This window comes from Eublepharis macularius, chromosome 9 (genome assembly GCF_028583425.1).
Source record: "Eublepharis macularius isolate TG4126 chromosome 9, MPM_Emac_v1.0, whole genome shotgun sequence".
NCBI classification, from domain to species: domain Eukaryota; kingdom Metazoa; phylum Chordata; class Lepidosauria; order Squamata; family Eublepharidae; genus Eublepharis; species Eublepharis macularius.
Genome location: NC_072798.1, coordinates 51,477,287 through 51,494,388, shown reverse-complemented (window position 1 = coordinate 51,494,388; position 17,102 = coordinate 51,477,287). Strand labels below are relative to the sequence as shown.

The 17,102-nt window shown below is 46.9% G+C and overlaps 1 protein-coding gene across 1 annotated transcript in view; it reads right to left on the bottom strand.

Annotated features, from left to right (window-relative positions):
* CEP290 (centrosomal protein 290) overlaps positions 1–17,102 on the bottom strand; it is a 73,767-nt gene that overhangs the window by 33,021 nt on the left and 23,644 nt on the right. The window contains exons 23-33 of the mRNA XM_054989425.1: positions 16,951–17,053; positions 14,350–14,580; positions 13,548–13,721; positions 11,348–11,459; positions 9,980–10,185; positions 8,296–8,447; positions 7,529–7,640; positions 6,962–7,417; positions 5,535–5,699; positions 5,231–5,338; positions 5,008–5,142 (exon numbers count right to left, since the gene is read on the bottom strand). Coding sequence (XP_054845400.1) covers positions 5,008–5,142; positions 5,231–5,338; positions 5,535–5,699; positions 6,962–7,417; positions 7,529–7,640; positions 8,296–8,447; positions 9,980–10,185; positions 11,348–11,459; positions 13,548–13,721; positions 14,350–14,580; positions 16,951–17,053 — 1,954 coding nt within the window. The remainder of the gene's footprint in view (positions 1–5,007; positions 5,143–5,230; positions 5,339–5,534; positions 5,700–6,961; positions 7,418–7,528; positions 7,641–8,295; positions 8,448–9,979; positions 10,186–11,347; positions 11,460–13,547; positions 13,722–14,349; positions 14,581–16,950; positions 17,054–17,102) is intronic.

Here is a 17,102-nt window from a genome sequence, read left to right as displayed (position 1 = left end):
GACCCGGTTCGGCTGGTCCTTCCTCAAGTAGTCGGTTAGGGGGCTGGCTCGGCTGGCGTACTGGGGAATGAACTTACTATAGTAGCCGACGAGCCCTAGGAACCCGCGTAGTTGTTTCTTTGTCCCTGGTCGGGGACAAGCCTCGAGGGAGGCCACTTTGTCTGGGAGGGGACGCAGCTGCCCGCGTCCTACCAGGAATCCCAGGTACTTGAGCTCCTGGAAGCCGAGACGACTTTTCGTGGGATTAGCTTTGAGGCCTGCGTTGCGGAGAGCCTGGAGCACGAGCCGGAGGTGGCGAAGGTGGGACGTCCAATCCGGGCTGTATATCAGGATGTCATCGATGTAAGCGGTGGCAAATCCTTGACAGTGGGTTAGTGCTCGGTCCACCAAGCGCTGGAAGGTAGCCGCCGCCCCGTGCAGCCCGAAGGGCATCACCTGAAACTCGAAGAGGCCCTGGGGAGTGGCAAACGCGGTCTTTTCTCGGTCCCCCGGCGCCATGGGGACCTGCCAGTACCCCTTCGTCAGGTCCAGAGCCGAGAGGTAGCGGGCTGTGCTTAACTGGTCAATCAAGACGTCGGCCCGGGGCATCGGGTATGCGTCGAACTTCGCTACTTTGTTAACCTCCCGATAGTCGACGCAGAACCTCACTGACCCGTCCGGCTTCGGCACGAGGACGATGGGACTCCTCCACTCGCTGGTTGATGGACGGATCACCCCTAGGCGTAGCATCTCGTCTACCTCGCGGGCTACGGCGTCCCATTGTTTCCGGGGCAAGGGCCTCCACGTCGCTCGGGCGACCTGCCCCGGGGCCGTGGGGATGGCGTGCTCTGCCAGATTGGTGCGTCCGGGCCGGGTCGAGAAGCAGCCGGGTACTTCGTTTAGGAGCGCTTGGAGTTGTTCTTGTTGCTGGGGGCTTAGGGCAGCGTCCATCCCTGGGGAAGTGGCCTCTGGTTGGCGCGTCGTCCAGGGGAGTTCCCCGTCTGTTGGTTCCAACGGGTCGTCGGCCAGCTGGCACTCCCCCGCCGATCGTTCGCACCACTCTTTTAGATCGTTGACGTGCAGGCGTTTGGCCTGCCGCTGGGATGGCCCACACTGTACTTCGTAGGAATGGGATCCCAACACTCGATTGATTCGGAAGGGGCCTTGCCAGGGGTCCCCCTGCTTGGACGGTCCAAAGACCCGGCGGCTTACTAGAACCCGGTCGCCCTCTAGGAAGGTCCTGGCCCGGGTTCCTCGATCATAGCGGGCCTTCTGCGTGGCCTGGGCTCTCTCCAGGTTCTGCCGAGCCAAGGAGCGGACGGTCTCCAGGCGCTCTCTGAGGCCCCGGATGTATTCGGGGGCCGGCTGGCCCGGTTGGGCCGGGGCCGTGGCCCACTGCCCTTCCATTACCTCCAGGATCCCGCGTGGGTTGCGTCCATACACTAGCTCGAACGGAGCGAACCCCGTCGATGCCTGGGGCGCTTCCCGCACGGCAAAGAGGAGAGGGTCGAGGAACAGGTCCCATTGCGCGGGTCGGTCGTGGGCGAGCCTCCGGAGCATCTGCTTCAGGGTCTGGTTAAACCGCTCCACTAAGCCGTCTGTCTGGGGATGGTAGATCGACGTGAAAATTTGGCGTATCCCCATGGTGCGGCATAGTTGGCGGGTGATCGAGGCCGTGAAGGGTGTCCCACAATCCGTGACGATGTCACGGGGCAACCACACTTGGGCGAAAAACCGAATAAGGGCTCGTGTCACCCCCGGGGCCTGCATAGTTCGCATGGGGATAGCCTCGGGGTATCGGGTAGCATAGTCCATGAGGACGAGGATGAAGCGGTGGCCCCGAGAAGTCCTGGGCAAGGGTCCCACAAAGTCCATAGCTACCCTCTCGAAGGGGTTGTGGATCACGGGCAATGGGGCCAGGGGGGCCCGCGGCGGGTGTCTCCCCGAAGTCCGTTGGCACGTCTCGCAGGTCCGGCAGTGGCTCTTGACAGCCTGGTCCACCCCCGGCCAGAAGAACCGTGTCAGCACCCGGGCCAGCGTGTTGTGAGGCCCTTGATGCCCGGCCCAGTTATGATCATGGGCGTGCCGCAGGACGATCTCGCGGTACTCCCGGGGCACTAAGAGCTGGCGGACTTCTCTACCCCGTTCCGTCGTGAGTCGGTACCACACGCCCCCTTCTTGGACTATCCGCGGCAGCCTCCCCGCCATCCGAGGGTCCCGTACGATCCCTTCACTCACCGCCACTGTGTCTCGGAGCTTCTCGAGAGTAGGGTCGGTGGTCTGGCTGGCGACGAACGCTGGGTCGGCAGGCCAGTCAGGTAAGTTGGCCCCTGGGTGTGGCGCGGGTCCCGGATGGTCGTCCTGTCTCTCCACCGGGAGGGCCTCCTCGGGGCCCCGGGCGGCTTGTAGGTGTCGGTGGAATTCAGGAACGTCTCGGCCTAGAAGTACGGGGTAGGGGAGGTTGGTGACCCTGGCCAACTCTACCTCCCAGGTCTGCCCCTGGCATGATAAGGGGACGCGAACCACCGGGTATGTCTCGGAGTGGCCGTGGAAGCAGGCTACCGTGGCGGTCCGGACGACCGGTAGCCCGGTGGGGAGCAGCCGGGTGCGGATCATGGACACCGAGCTGCCGCTGTCCAGGAACGCCGAAAGCCGCCGTCCCGCCACCTCCACCAGAATCAGGAGCGGCGGGGGGCGGGGAAGCGGAGTTGTTGCCGGGAAGGCCTCTTCCCAGCCCGCGTCGCACTCCATCAGTGGGCAGTCACGTATGTAGTGGCCGCGCTGGCCGCACCTGAAGCAGGGCCCCCGGTCATCGTTTTCCCGGGCGGTCTTCGGCGCCCCGTCTCGGTTGGGGCCTGGTGGAGGGCGACCCCACGTGCCCTCTCGTGGTGGTGCCGACGGCGTTAGCCTGCTGGGACCGCTTGAACCTTCTCGGTTGCCCGGTCGGGCCCTTCCTGTACGGGGGGCTTCGGGGCCCCGAAATCCCGGACCAGTGGAGCGACCTCCACTGCCAACTTCGCGGGGGGGCTCCCGGGGATCGGCTGCTGCCGTGAAGTTCTCGAGCAGCGCGGTGGCCTCCTTCAGGGTCGCTGGCCGGCTGCAGGCCACCCACTGGCGGGCCTTCGGCGGGAGGATGTTCAGTAGTTGCTCCAGATCTACCTGATCTACAATCCCCTTCTCACCCTCCGTCGCGGGCCGCAGCCAGCGATGAGCAGCGTCGCGGAGGGCGTTGACCAAGGTCCGCGGCCGGTCGACCTTCCGATAGGTGATAGCGCGGAACTTAAGGCGGTAAGAGTCCGGGGTCACTTCATAGCGGTCGAGGATGGCCGCCTTGAGGGCGCGGTAATCGGCGCCCTCTTCCTTAGGCAGAGCTCGCAGGGCCGCTTGAGCTTCCCCCGTCAAGTAGGGTCCGAGGATGAAGGCCCACTGGGCTTGGGGCCACTGGGCGGCCTCCGCGGTTCGTTCGAACGCCTCCAGGTAGGCGTCAATCTCGTCCGTCTCGCCCAGCTTCGTTAACTGGAAGGGGGTCCCTCGACTCGGGCCAAGCGGTGCGCCGGCCCCTCCTCCGCCCAGGGCTTGGGCCAACCCGCGTAGGAGGGTGGCCTGGGACTCCTGCTGTTGAGCAGTCAGGTCTCGTAGGAGCCGCACCTGCTGTTCCGCCATCCATTGGCCCAGCTGGCCTAAATCTGGGGCGGGCGGACCGGTGGGCCCGGGGGCCGCAGCAGCGCCGGCGGCCGCCTGATCCATGGGCTCTAGAGGGTCGGTCCGGAGGGGGGTTCCCGGCGGGGATGGCCTGAAAGTCGACGGGCGTAGGTAGCTCCGTGTGCGGGACCACCCTGGCGGGGCGGGTAGGCGTGGCACCGGCCGCTTCACAGCAGGATCAGTGCCTGCATTCTCCACCACTTTGTCAGGTGCGTGGGCGCCCCCTTGTGGCGGGGGTGGCGGCGGGTCGGCGCTGGACGCCCCCGGCGGGTCCGTGCTGGGTCCTTGTCAGGAGGTGGGGGAGGTTTCCCTGAGTGAGGGCCGGCTTGGCCCCTGGGCGAGTCCCCCTTAAGGCCTCAGATGGGCGGCCACCGTCTGGTCTGGCGCTGCCAGCCAGCAATTAGCTCCACCCGGCCAGTCACCCTTCCAACATCAGGATGAACTGGCCCAGTCACATGTGACTCTCTCCTCCTCGGCCTGGGGGCTCACCTCCCTAAATACCCCCGCCCCTTATGGCCAACCCCACCCTTCCCTTCCAGTGCCCGCCCCCAGTGCCATTCCCACCACCTGGGCCAGGCGTGGCCACATCCTGATGCCCCATCCGCCCTGGCCCCATTGGTTGCCTTGTCCCTGCTCCCTCCCTTCTTCCTCCCTGCCCTGCCCCCTGTCTCCTCCTCCCCCTCTAGCTGGCCTCGGTGGATGGCTGCACGGGCTGCCCTTCTGCCGGCTGCGCCCGCCCCCTCCCTTGGCATGCTGGGGGTTGTAGTTCCCCTTGGGGCTCTGCGCCGGCGCGGGCGTCTCGCCGCGGCCCGGCTTCCTGGGCGGCCGCTCCCTGCCTCGCCCATGGCCGCGGCGTCCCGCCGGCGCGGGCCCTGGCTGCCGGGGCTGCGGCCGCGGCCGGGATGACGGCCTTCTCCCTCCGCGGCCGTTTGCTGCTCGGCGCCGGGCTCCTGGCCTCGGCGGGTCGGCGGCCGCGGCCGTCAGCTCCGCCGGGGGGTTGAAGGGGCCTCCTCGTCTGTGCGGCGTTTCCGCGGCCCCACCGGCGTTCCTCCCGGCGCATCTCCCGGCCGTCTCCAGGGGCCGCAGGTAGGCCTCGCCGCGGGCGGGGGTGAGGGAGGGGGTGGGGGTCGCGGAGTCCGAGGGCGTGGCGCCGCCGCCCCTCGGACACACACAGTATTAATTCTAAGTTCTTTCTTGTCTTCATGAGCAAAAGGCATTAAACAACAGAAATATCTTACAGCATTTCCATTTCTACAGTGGAAGAGAAAGAAGCTGGCCTGAAGAACGGTAACTTCAGATAACTCTGAAAGCCTATGATCCAATTACCTCTTCTAAGGATTTGCAGGTTGCTTGCATTCCCAGGATTGTTCTAACATGTTCTCTAATTTTCCTCAGAGCTTGATCAAGCTGATGTGGAAGTGGCAGGTCAGGATCCGGAATCGTTCCTGTAGCTTCATCAAACTGTAGAAAGAGTACAGGAAATCCAGCTGCCTCTGATAACTGAATCAGTACAAAATAAACCCAACTCAAATAAAAACAGCATAGGTACCTTTTGAGTAGTACTTAATATTTCATTTTGCCGCCGGTCATATATATCTATCTGCCGTTCCAATTCTACTTCTCTCTGATCCCAGGCCATCTGGCGCTCTTCATGGAACTGTAAGAATTTGTTTGATGTATTAAATAATGATTTTGTATCAAATAATTTGATTGTAACACAAACATAATATATTTTTAAAGATATATGCACCATATTTGGGCCTATTTTTTCTAGTTATACCTGCAGTAATTTTATTTAAAAATCAATTTAGATATTTCAGTACAATAGGCCAACACCAGAACCTTTTCTGTACCTTGTTTTGCTGTACAAGTTCTTCTTCCAGATTGTTGATTGTGCATTCATATTCAGAAATTACGTTGTTCAAATATTTAATCTCTTCCTTTTGCTTGGCTAATTCACGATTCAGTTTGAGCTCCTGAAGACGAAGCTCTTCAATTCTCATATGCCATTCAATTACCTGATAACACACAACAACTGGTAAAATTCTGACAGCAATAATTTAAAGAACAAGCTGAACTGCTTCTTGTTGACTATCTAAGTGCCAAACTGCTGCAGCAAGAAGCACTAAGGCATTTAAGAGATTAACTGGCTCATTTTGGTTGGCCACAGCTACCGATCCAATACAGTGGAAAACTAGATGAGCAAGGTTCGAGTTCATCTTTCTAAAGTCAAGCTCCCTTCATGAGGTATGAGTGGGAATGGTGATCTAAGTCTTTTTTTCTCCAGTCAGAAGGTGGTGGGTAGTGGCAAAGAAGTAAGATTTGATGTGGAGCAGGAGAGCAAATGTAGAAAATTAGCTTCTACAATCTGAGAAGAATCTTGACAAATATTCAGAGTGGAGGATTAAGTAAGGCTGACACACAGTGGCAGTCTGAGCTTTCCAAAATAACTTCCCATGTTCCCCATAAACCATTCCCCAAACTCAAGGGAATTTGGTGATTGACTAAGAGAAGGAAAGAGAGATGGCTGTAAAATAACATGGGTAATCCCCAATACTCAAAATGGTAACCATGTGCATACATCTGATGAATTTTGCATTCTAGTCCAAATTCAAATAATTACATAGGAACACAAAAGAAATTTAGTGATAGGAAGTGCATTACAACTCATGTTGAATATAGTGGCAGATATAAGTCTATATCATACTGTGGAAGTTCTACTGTCCCTTCTTATCAAAAATTTGTTTCTAAATTGATGTTGTATCAAAATAAATTGAAACTGAAACTGGGTGTTAGGACCCAATACATACCAAAATGGGCAACACAATCCTTTCTGCTGTGGAGAGTTTAAAATGTAACATTTATTTCTAAAAGCACAATTTTTTGTACTGATTTGCCCTAATGAGCTCTTCAAATTCTTCACGGGGTAGCAATAACTGAGCAGGGAGAAGAAGAGCCAGCAAATCTCATTCTCATTCCATGGCTGGGAATGGACAGAGTAAAGCAAAACAGTAGTAGGACCTATGGGCTTCATACTTTGTTTTGTAATTCCTGAAAATAACTGAACCAGGGAATTAAGTTGTAGTGTCTCAATGAACAATCAATCAACATGAAGAATGACTCGTGTTGAGTAGTGAGGCTCACAACTTCTTCGACTTCTGCCTCTTATCAGTCACAACATTGAAAAAACCCACCCTACTCTGAGACGTGAATCATGGAGAATTGCATAAAAAAACAATGCAGAAAGCTATATTTTATGTTAAACTGTTATATCCCCAACCTTTTGTGCTCCTCGTGTATCTTTTAATGTGGCTATTAGTTCTTCTAAGCCTTTTAATTTCATCTCCAACTCCAGTGCTTTGTTCTCTGAATTTCGGCGCTCTTGCTCAGCATGCTGAATGTCATCCATTATTTTAAGTTTGTCGTTCTGAAGCTGGATCATAGTTTTCGAGAACTTCTCCTGTTGAGCCAAAGGCAAAGCACCACTAAACTGCCTCCGCAGAGACTGAATAGTCTGCCGTAAATGTTTGGCTCTGTTTCTCCCTTCCAGCCGTGCGTAATATAGTGCTTGCTCCTTGTCATCCAATTTCTGCTCTAGGCGTAGATTAGAAATCTCCATCTTCTGAAGTTTTGATGTAGTGGCTTCTAACTTAGCCACAGCTGTAGACTCGCTAACCTGAAGGGCTACAATATGCTGATGTAGTTTTGCAATAAGTGCTTTTTCATCTGATTGTGCCTAGATGACAAATAAAATAAGAATACATGAAATGTTTATTCAAAGCAGATGTAAGATTTTGGCTTTTTTATTGCTGCAGTTTATGGCTATGTTGAACAGTAATGTCCATACCTGATAGTCCAAAATTTGCATTCTAAGGGATTCCACTTCTTTCTCTCTGGATTGCTGGCGATTCTCTAAAGCATCAACTTGCATTTTGGCAATGTCCGAAAGTTCTCTTAACCTAACAGATATTTCAAATTATGAGAAAATAGCTCTGAATTCATTGTCATGTTGGTAGTGACATATTCTTTGGGCATAGGGTTATGTTTTTTACAAACAACCTCATTCTAATATACCATTGTACAAATACTATAATCACTTTATCTAAACAAGGGGGGAAATAATACTGTAAGAGGTCAAAAGTAAACTGCTGCTCCTCGAATATAGCACCTGTGTCTTTTATAAATCTGAATTTCAACTATGTTTTCAGATAATGGTGGAAAAGCCTATTGCTACTAGTAAAGAGTGAGATGTTTTGTAACCTATTACAGGTATAAGTTACTGAGCCCAATTCAAGGTATTAGCGATTACTGCTACTGCTAGCCAAACCACATTCTAGAGAGCCACATTTAGAGAGGAGCATGAACGCACAATTTTCAAACTTTTTTTTTAGAACTCATAAGTACGCTTCAAACTTTCAGAAGTTCAAAACGTAATTGGGGCGAGGGGGCTGATTTAAAAGCAACTATTTTAAAGGTGAAAAGATTGCTGGTGCTATTTTCTCCAAAGTGGAGGTTTTTCATATGGGAGAGGGAGGATTACAACCAGCTTTTGATGCTAGCCAGCATGCCCTCTCCCACACAGAACTGTAGCTAGAATAAACTTTTAGTACTTACTTTGATACCTCAATCTTGAGTTCAGTTTCACTCTTCTCCAGCTCCATAATTCGACGTCTGTCTGCCTCACTCACTGCTTTACTCACGCTGGTTGACAGTTCATCTCGCAAGGACTGTTCTACCTTCTGGGCTTCAAAGTTGATCTTTGTAAGCTGAGAAACAAGGCAAATTCAGTTAAGATACCTGGGAATGACACGCATCAATATTCAGCTAATACTTAGTACTTAAGTAGCCAGTTTGCGGCATCAGGTGTTTGTGGTACTGGATAGGAACAGGAGGGCGCATGGGGCTATGACACAGGAGTGTGGATCACCATACAATGCTCCCCTTTTGCCTGCTTCATTCCAATTGTACTAGCATATAACATGGGACAGTCTTTCCAAACTGATGGTTGATAATACCTTTTGTAATTAGAAAGAAATACTGGAATACATACACACACACAAAGTGCATCAGATATAAATTGTGCATTCATATTAAGGAATCCATGCATTTCCATTTAAAATGCATGCAATCTGGTGCTTGCTCTGCTTAAAGTAAAACGTGCAATTTTTAACACATGCCTATAATATCCAACATACTGTTCCTGTCAACCTGAAGACAAAAAGTTCCATAAAAAGAGGTCCTAATTCTATATTTAAAAAAGAGGGACACAAGTCATTTGTGCTAGGAAATCAACCAAAGCCCAATTTTAATTACAATTTAACTAACCTTCACAAACTGTGATAATGGATTTAACTGTTTATTAGTTGATGTTTGGTCAATTGTGACGGCCTATGGCTATAGACAATAAACTCTTTGGAACTACTTCTCCCTGTCCATTCAAGACCCCACCTCCCACCAAGATTCAGGAATATTAGATCCCAGGGCCTAATTCTATAGGCTTTTGAACAAGCTGCCCCCATTCACTCTACATTTCCAAGGCTTTCCAGGCAATGGGAAATCTTAAGCAAAGGCAACCCCTGGCCAAAAGCCAGTGCCAATGCAGGCCCCACTCTAACTTATGTCAACCCAGAGAATCCCAATATTAAACCATAGAATCCTCCTAAACTGAATCAAAGGGGGTGGTGAGGCTCGCAAAGTTTAAAAAGGTGGCCGACAGTGGCTTGAAGGGCTCTTTTGGAGCTCAGTGGGGGGAAGGGGGAGTGGAGGGATGGAATGGGAATCCATTTTGCCTGCTGCCTCCTCCTCAACCCCACCAGCCTTACAGTGCTCTCCTCCTACCCACCAGCTCTTCTGCCTGTCTCTGCCGTGGCAGATTTTTTTTAATAGCATAAATCCAGTTATAAAGCTGGATAACAAATTCTGGATCTCAGCCCCTAAACAGAGTCACAGGGGATGTAGTCTTAGCTGAGGAATCAGAAATTACTACATTTCTCAAAGACCAGAGGAAGATCAATACCGGGATACTGTCAGTAAGGTCCATGATGGCAAGTAACACTGGGCTGTCTAATGTACAGGAGGTAACAGACTTTTTAAACAGCAACAAATGCTATATATTGAACCTATAAGTGGTCAATCAACACTAGTTCATATACCAAAACAAAAAACAAGGGAGAGAGGGGGAAAATATGATGGGATTTCATGGGGAAACCCCCCCACAAAGCTAATTACGGGGAACCAACATCCTAATGTCTTCTCTTATCTCGTGGGCAAACTGTGTAATCGAAGCTCAGCAGCCAACCTCAGCAAACTTTGTCTCAAGTTCGAAGTTGCGTTCTTCTACTTGCTTTAATGTGCTCCGTAACTGTTCATACATTCGCTGAGAATGTGCAGCCCTCTGCCTCTCATTCAGTTCCTTCATTTCCAGCATAGTGATTTTCTTCGAAATAGAAACAATCTCACTGTTGGTTATGGCTTTTGTGGCCTTGCCTGTAGGACTGTCTTCCCCTAAAGTTAATAATTACATGATGCATAATTTCAACCACTTTTGTTTGAGAATAAAAATAAACATTATAGAATACAAGCCAAATTTACAAATTTTAAACTGCCCTTACTCCCATCAAATGCCAGGAAAACTGAAGTGCACTGGACTATGATCTGGGAGAATCAGGTTCGAATCCCCACTCAGTCATGGAAGCTCACTGGATGACCTTGGGCCAGTCACACATTCTCAACTTAACCTACTTTACAGGGCTCTTGCAAGGATAAAAGGGAGGAGAGGAGAATGATATAACCTGGGTCTCCATTGGGGAGAGAGGGGTATAAATGAAGTAAAAAAAAATTAAAATCATTTATGCTAGTTCTAGTCCATGGTAGGTTCAGCTATTCCCAAAGAAGTTCACAGTTTTAAAATAGCTCTTGCCCAACTCTTGTAGGACAGGAAATTTCATTTAAGAAGTAAAGTCTAACCCACTGCCTGTAGTGATTCTTCGTATAAGGAAGAAACCTTGATAATAAAGTGTATATGATTGATGGCTACAGAGGTCTTTTGAGATGTGCTCATTTACTTCTATTAATATCCTTTGTTTTTTAAACTCAGCCTGCTGTGCAAATGCCAGTTTAAGATTCTCATCAAACTTCTGACCCACTGAGTTCCTCTGCTATGTGAAAATCCAAAGTTTGAATTTTTTTAAGACTACACCACAAGAACCAAACTTCACATGAAATATCTACGACATACACTTTGCATGGAAAATGTCAGTTTGCTCGTTCTTTTTCTTTAGCTTATCAGGAGTAGCCAATTACCTTCTTCCCCAATTAATCTTTGGTGTGGTGAAAGGAAGAAAATCTGCCATTTAGACGTTCAGAGGCATGGAGGTGAAACTCTGAATGATGACAGGCAGGATGTTCAGAAGAACCGCAAGATTTGAGTCCAGTGGCACCTTAGAGACACTCAGAGTGTAAGCTTTGGAGAGTCAGCACTCCCTCTTTCAGACATGAGTGAAGGGAGCTCTGAAAATCTTGATGGTCTCTAAGGTGCCACTGGACCCAAATTCTGCTGCATATTTAGAAATATATTCAAATCGAGTTTCTAAGATAGGTTAGCAGAGAGTCTAAAATTGCATTGTTATTTTTACCATAAAATAATCATAATACACAATGTACTTGCCCAGTTTTGTTGATTGTTCCCAAGCTTGTTCAACTGTGTGCAGTTTCTCTTTTGTAATTTCTAGTTCTTTGTTTAAAGACACTATCTGTTGTTTTAGCGATACATTCTCATGCTACATGACAAAATGTGCAAACATGTTATAAGACATTTAAACATGATGCTGAATTAAAATATAGCTTATTATGAACAGTGATAAACCATCCTCTGGTATCCAGTGTGATATTGTAGTTAGACTATAAGTTGGCAGACTAAGGTTCTAATTCCCAGTCAGTCGTAAAGCTTATAGATTTATCTTAAGGTGGTCACACTCTCTTGGCATGATTTAAATCACAGGACAGTTGTGGGATATAATATGTTGAAGGAAAAGAACTGAGGTATGCTACCCTCAGTTCCTCAGGGAAGAACAGGATATGAATGCATAGACCAATCGATACCAACGTTTACAGAAAACAAGTAAGTGTAGTATAGTGCTAAAATCAGAACACCTCTAGTTCACATCTCAGCTCTGTCATTTACTAGATGGTATTATGGAAGCTGCTCTCAGTCCCAACTCCCTTCCCCCTTGCAATACGTGCATAATGATACTAATCATACAGGGATATTATAAACACAGATAACGTATTAGAAACTTATTCCATGCTATAAAGAACCATATAAATGCTAAATACTATATTATATCATATAAATGATATAAATGCTATTAGGTTTTGAACTAAGGAACACTGTACAGATCGGTTGATACCAATGTTATGAAGTTGTCAATGAATTATACCATTTCATTATTCATAAAATTCTGGACCTATAAGAAACCTTTAAATCCAAAAACCCATGCTTCTTTCATACATGGAGATTAAAATTAATGCAGAATACCAGAAATCTTATTATCACCCTTCTAGCCCATAATATTCCTTTACACCAACACGTTTCCCTATTGACTATTTTAAAAGTTTAATTGCTTATTTCTCTCATTTCTGAACTTCCAAATTTGTAAGCAAAGTACAGAAGTTGAACTTCTAAGTAAAAACAACGAATGCATCCACAGTTTATGGGTTGGAGCCAACAGAAGAGTTCAAGGAAGGAGTTGGAAAGTGGCTCAGTGGTAGAGCATCTGCTCGGCATGCAGAAGGTCCCAGGTTCAATTCCTGCATCTCCAGTAAGAAGGATTAGATAGCAGATGAAGTGAAACACCTCTTCTGGAGACTATGAGAGCCACTGCCAGTCTGAGTCGACAATACCAACTCTGATGGACGAATAGTCTGATTCAACATAAGGCAGCATCATGTGTTATGTGTGTGAGTGGATCTTTCTTGCCTTCTCCCTCTTCTACTTATGATTTGCATCAGCAGAAGAGAGAGAGGGAGGCAGTATTACTGGATTCTCTCTTGTCACTATGGCACATTTTGCTTGTGAGGCTCTCCCAATCCTCAGAGAGGAATTTAAGGATGGACAGCAGGAGGCTTGAGAAACGGGAAGGTGGAGAAAAATCTGCTCTGTCAACTTTTTCCACAAACACTTCCATGCAATTGAATCCCATGATTGCAATTCTGTGCTAATGTACCATCATTAATATTGTCAATTTTGTGCCAGAATGGAAGCTATAAATTTGGCAGGGTTATTTCTGCATACCCAGTAACCACATAATGGATACCGATTGTGTAAATGCCTTCCAAAATGATAACCAAACAAAAATCAGTTCAGCTTCTTTTCTTTCATTTGTATTTTCTAGGAGGGCTCCCTCAAGACTACTCCATTGCGTTCTTGGTTTCTAACTGGTGACTGCTGCTTATTCACATATTTTATTTCCTCTTGCAAAACCAAAATGGGCTTGGTACAATTTTCCATAGATAAGGACTTGAAGGAATTAATGTTTCTGAGGTTGAATAGATGCTTTTCCCCCTCCACTACAAATATTAATACGCTAAACTACAGGTGCATCCAGTAACACAATACACTAAAATTAAGACGCCATTCAAAGGAGATGGGCCACTTCTTCACCCATCCCCGGATTAAAGAACCAATAGCATATACAGAGCAGGACTATGATGAACTACTATTCAGCACTTTCTCTGTTTCTATTAAACAAGACCAGCAGTCTATAATGCTAATTGGTGGGTAATAGAAAGGGACAAAGATGAGTCTTATTTCAAAATCTGGGATTACCAAGGAGCCTAATATGCTGATATGATACAAGCAAAATTACCTCCAAGTGATCCATATTAGTTGTTCTTTGAACAAGCAAGTTGTCTTTCTGTAGCAGATCCCTATATTTAGCAGTTAATTCATTATATTGTTTATTTGCCATTTCTAGATCATTCAAAGGTACGCTGTCATCCAACACTTTTTGTAGTGCTGCTATTTTGAAGGTTGCCATTTCCTAGATAAAAGGAAGATTATTACTTGTGTTGATACCAAAACTATACTAAAAACTATGATAACATTAAAAGGGATCCAGAAAGGCACTTAATATCTAAAGTATCCACAGCAAATGTATGTCTGTATTTTGTTGAATCCATCAACAGAAACTAGCAATATCTGAAGTGAACCATACTCTACCATTCTTATATCTCATCATAGCCAAGTATTCCCCTGTGCAGATCAAAACTGCAAGGAAAAGTTACGCAAGGCTTCTGAAAATCTGGAGGAAACTCCAGGCTTCTAGAAGTGTATGGAAGCTTTAAAAGATGTGGAAAATTACAAAACACACACACACAACAGTAACAGATATCTGCACATGCTGTAAAAGCCCAACAATGGAAGATGAATAGGATACAGAAGCAGGAGTGAGGAGAGACAGTGAAAAAAAAGATAACGTAGGAGCAGCAAGGGAGGGGGGGAAATCAACTTAAAGTTTTCCAAGTAATCTAGCATGTTAGAATGCAATCTGAAATATCAAGCAGTATATTTTAACATTTTAAACATGAAATTTACAAGTGTGTAAAATTATAAACTGCTAGAGAAAGCTTGATAAAATTTTCAAATGAAAAAGTGTAACATAAAAATACCTTGAACCTTTGCAAGTGTCCAAACTTTTCTCTAACTGTAGTCTCGATTGATGTCAACTCAGTTTTCATTTTTTCATTCTGTTTCCGAAGATGCCGCTCCATTTCTAGTAAGGTGGTGTATTGCCTTGTCATTAATCTTTCATTTACACGAAGAACAGTTATTTTTCTACTATATTCTGCAAGTTGCTGTTCAGAGTCAACGCTATCTTTTTGTAGTGTATCCAATAAGTTCTGTGGGAAGATCACAAGGGTTACCGACACTGTGGTATAAATATTAATCATATATGTTATTCAGATCCAGAATGCTGTGGATGGAGTTCTGCTTGCAAAATGAGGTTCTCATGTTATTCTTCCCACTGCAACTCTTTTGCCTCCCATCAAAAAAATTCCAAAGGAGTAGGGGACCTTCCAGATTAGTGTGGAATGATCATAGTGGCTTGCATCTGAAGGGGACGGGAGAAGGGGGAAATCAGCAAAAACAAGCAAAGGGTGTTTAAGCAAAGGGTGATGCTCAATTCCCATAATTCCCTTCCCTCAGCTGCTGCCCTACTGCTGCTCCTAATGCCATTCTGAGAGTCTCCGGGCCTAGGGGGTGGGAGGGTGGGGGATCACAAAGAGTTGCAACTAGAAAAAACAAGACAATGCAGCTCCACTAATGAGCAGCAGAACTGTACTCATGGTTTTCTGCATTCAAGCACAGAAAAATATGCCACTTCTCAAACTAAAGACATAAGTAGAGATGGGCACGAACCGAAATACGAACCAAAATTTGTGACGAACCAAGTCGGTTCATGGTTCATGAACCAGCGGTTCGTCAGGTCCCACGAACTTTAGGCTGGTTTGTTTTGTTCGTTTTTCAGTTCATCACTGCAGACAGCCTGGCACCGATCAATCAGTTTCCTAGGCAACAGGGGATGAACTTCCTGCAGACCTTCTGCTGACCCGGAAGTAGTGATTTGCTGACCCAGAAGTGACATTTTCATGAACCAAAACTAACTGATTCGTGAACCGGGGCAGGTTCATGAAAGTTTGTGGTTCGTAAAACATGACAAACCACGAACCGCATGGTTTGTTTTTTTTCTGGTCCATGCCCATCTCTAGTCATAAGAATTTAGAAAAGGCTTCCAAGATAGTGCACAAAAGATCTTTAAACACATCCTTTCATGAAACTAACAAAATGTTCATATTTTTCTTTTGGTGAATACTTTCTTCTTCACTGTGCACAGATCTTCCAGCTGGAAAGGCCAAAGGTGTATTCATTCTTTGCCAGCTATTCTTTCAGACAAAACAATAGTTAAATGATGGCAACACATTTCAATACTATTAAAAGTTTCAAGATTTAGACAATACACTTCTTTATGCCACCATACTATTAGGCGTGTCAATGATTCATTTTCTTTTAGAAGGCTTAGATTCATTTTTCTTCAAAATATATTAAACTTTTTTGCATTGGATCCAATGACCCTTTCTGCTGAGAAACTATGCTCTGTTGGAAGGAGTTGTTCAATCTAACTCTATGTTCAAAAAAGTTTCAGAACACAGTGGAGTTCATGTTACTCTGGCTCCAGTCTTTCTGAATTTGGTGCTAGTTTTGTTTATTTCCAGAAAAATGAAAGTATAACACAAACAGATCTTTTTAACTATTCCCAGCAGCTAGAAGTTGTTGAGTAGAAAAGGGTGAAATGATAGGGGTGAGGTTACATACTAGAACTACCACAAAAACCAGACATGCCTAAGATCATTGTTCTCCTTTGTCTTCTCAAGGAAGCCATTATTCCAAAATTCCATGCTTTAACAATGATGAACATCCACTTGTTCTGAGATGGGATATTCCTCTCTCTCTCTCCGTCTCCCCATTTAGAAGCCTTGAACAGCCAAGACTACATGATAGCAATGCCTCTTCTAGCAAAAGAATGTGTGTGAGAAGACTGCCTTAAGAGCTTCAAGATATGCCTCAAGATACACTCTCTACAAGTTATTCTCAATGTTTTTCTTCATGTGGTTTCAAATTCAAACTTCAGTTTCAAATTTCCTTTTGTGCTGTCCAAGAACAGGACCTGCCCAGACTTACAAGTGCAACTCAACTCCACTAAGCAAGCCACATGGGGCCGGCAGCCACTTCAGCCCAGCCAGGACATGCACAAAACAGGCAGAGCAGGCTGCAGCCTCTGGATTTAAGTAATTGAGTATGGCAGCCAAGTAGAGTCCATCACATCATCAAGCCCTATCAAGGAGAGAGAGCAGCCCAAGAGGTGGCTGCAGTTTTGTCCAGGCTCCAGAACACTTCCTGTTTGGGTGAAAGGGAAGAGCCAGCCCTGGGAGGGCACTGGAAAGGTGGCCTATTTAAGGAGGATCTGCAGCCCGCCAGGGAGGATGAAGTATCTTCCTGCTCATGTAGTGGATAAGAGAGGAGAATATGGAAAGGAGGAAGAACCAAGTGATGCAACCATCTTCCCTCTCTAAGCTGATGACTTGTGAGTCCTCTGCTGTGAGGAAAGTCATGGCAGGACAAGGGCAACACAGTCTTAATGAAGGAGAGTGTCACATGTTACAAATGTTAAATGTTAAATAATATCTTTGGCTGAAAACAGAAACACTTACAAAATATTCCTTTATTTTTACATCATCTTGCTCTTTTTGATATTCCAGCTTCTTCTTTTCTTCTTTTAATTTTTCATGAGTCGTTTGCCAGTGTTCTCTTTCACTAAGCAAGACAGAATAATTTCATTAAAAATATGTTTACAGAAATATTC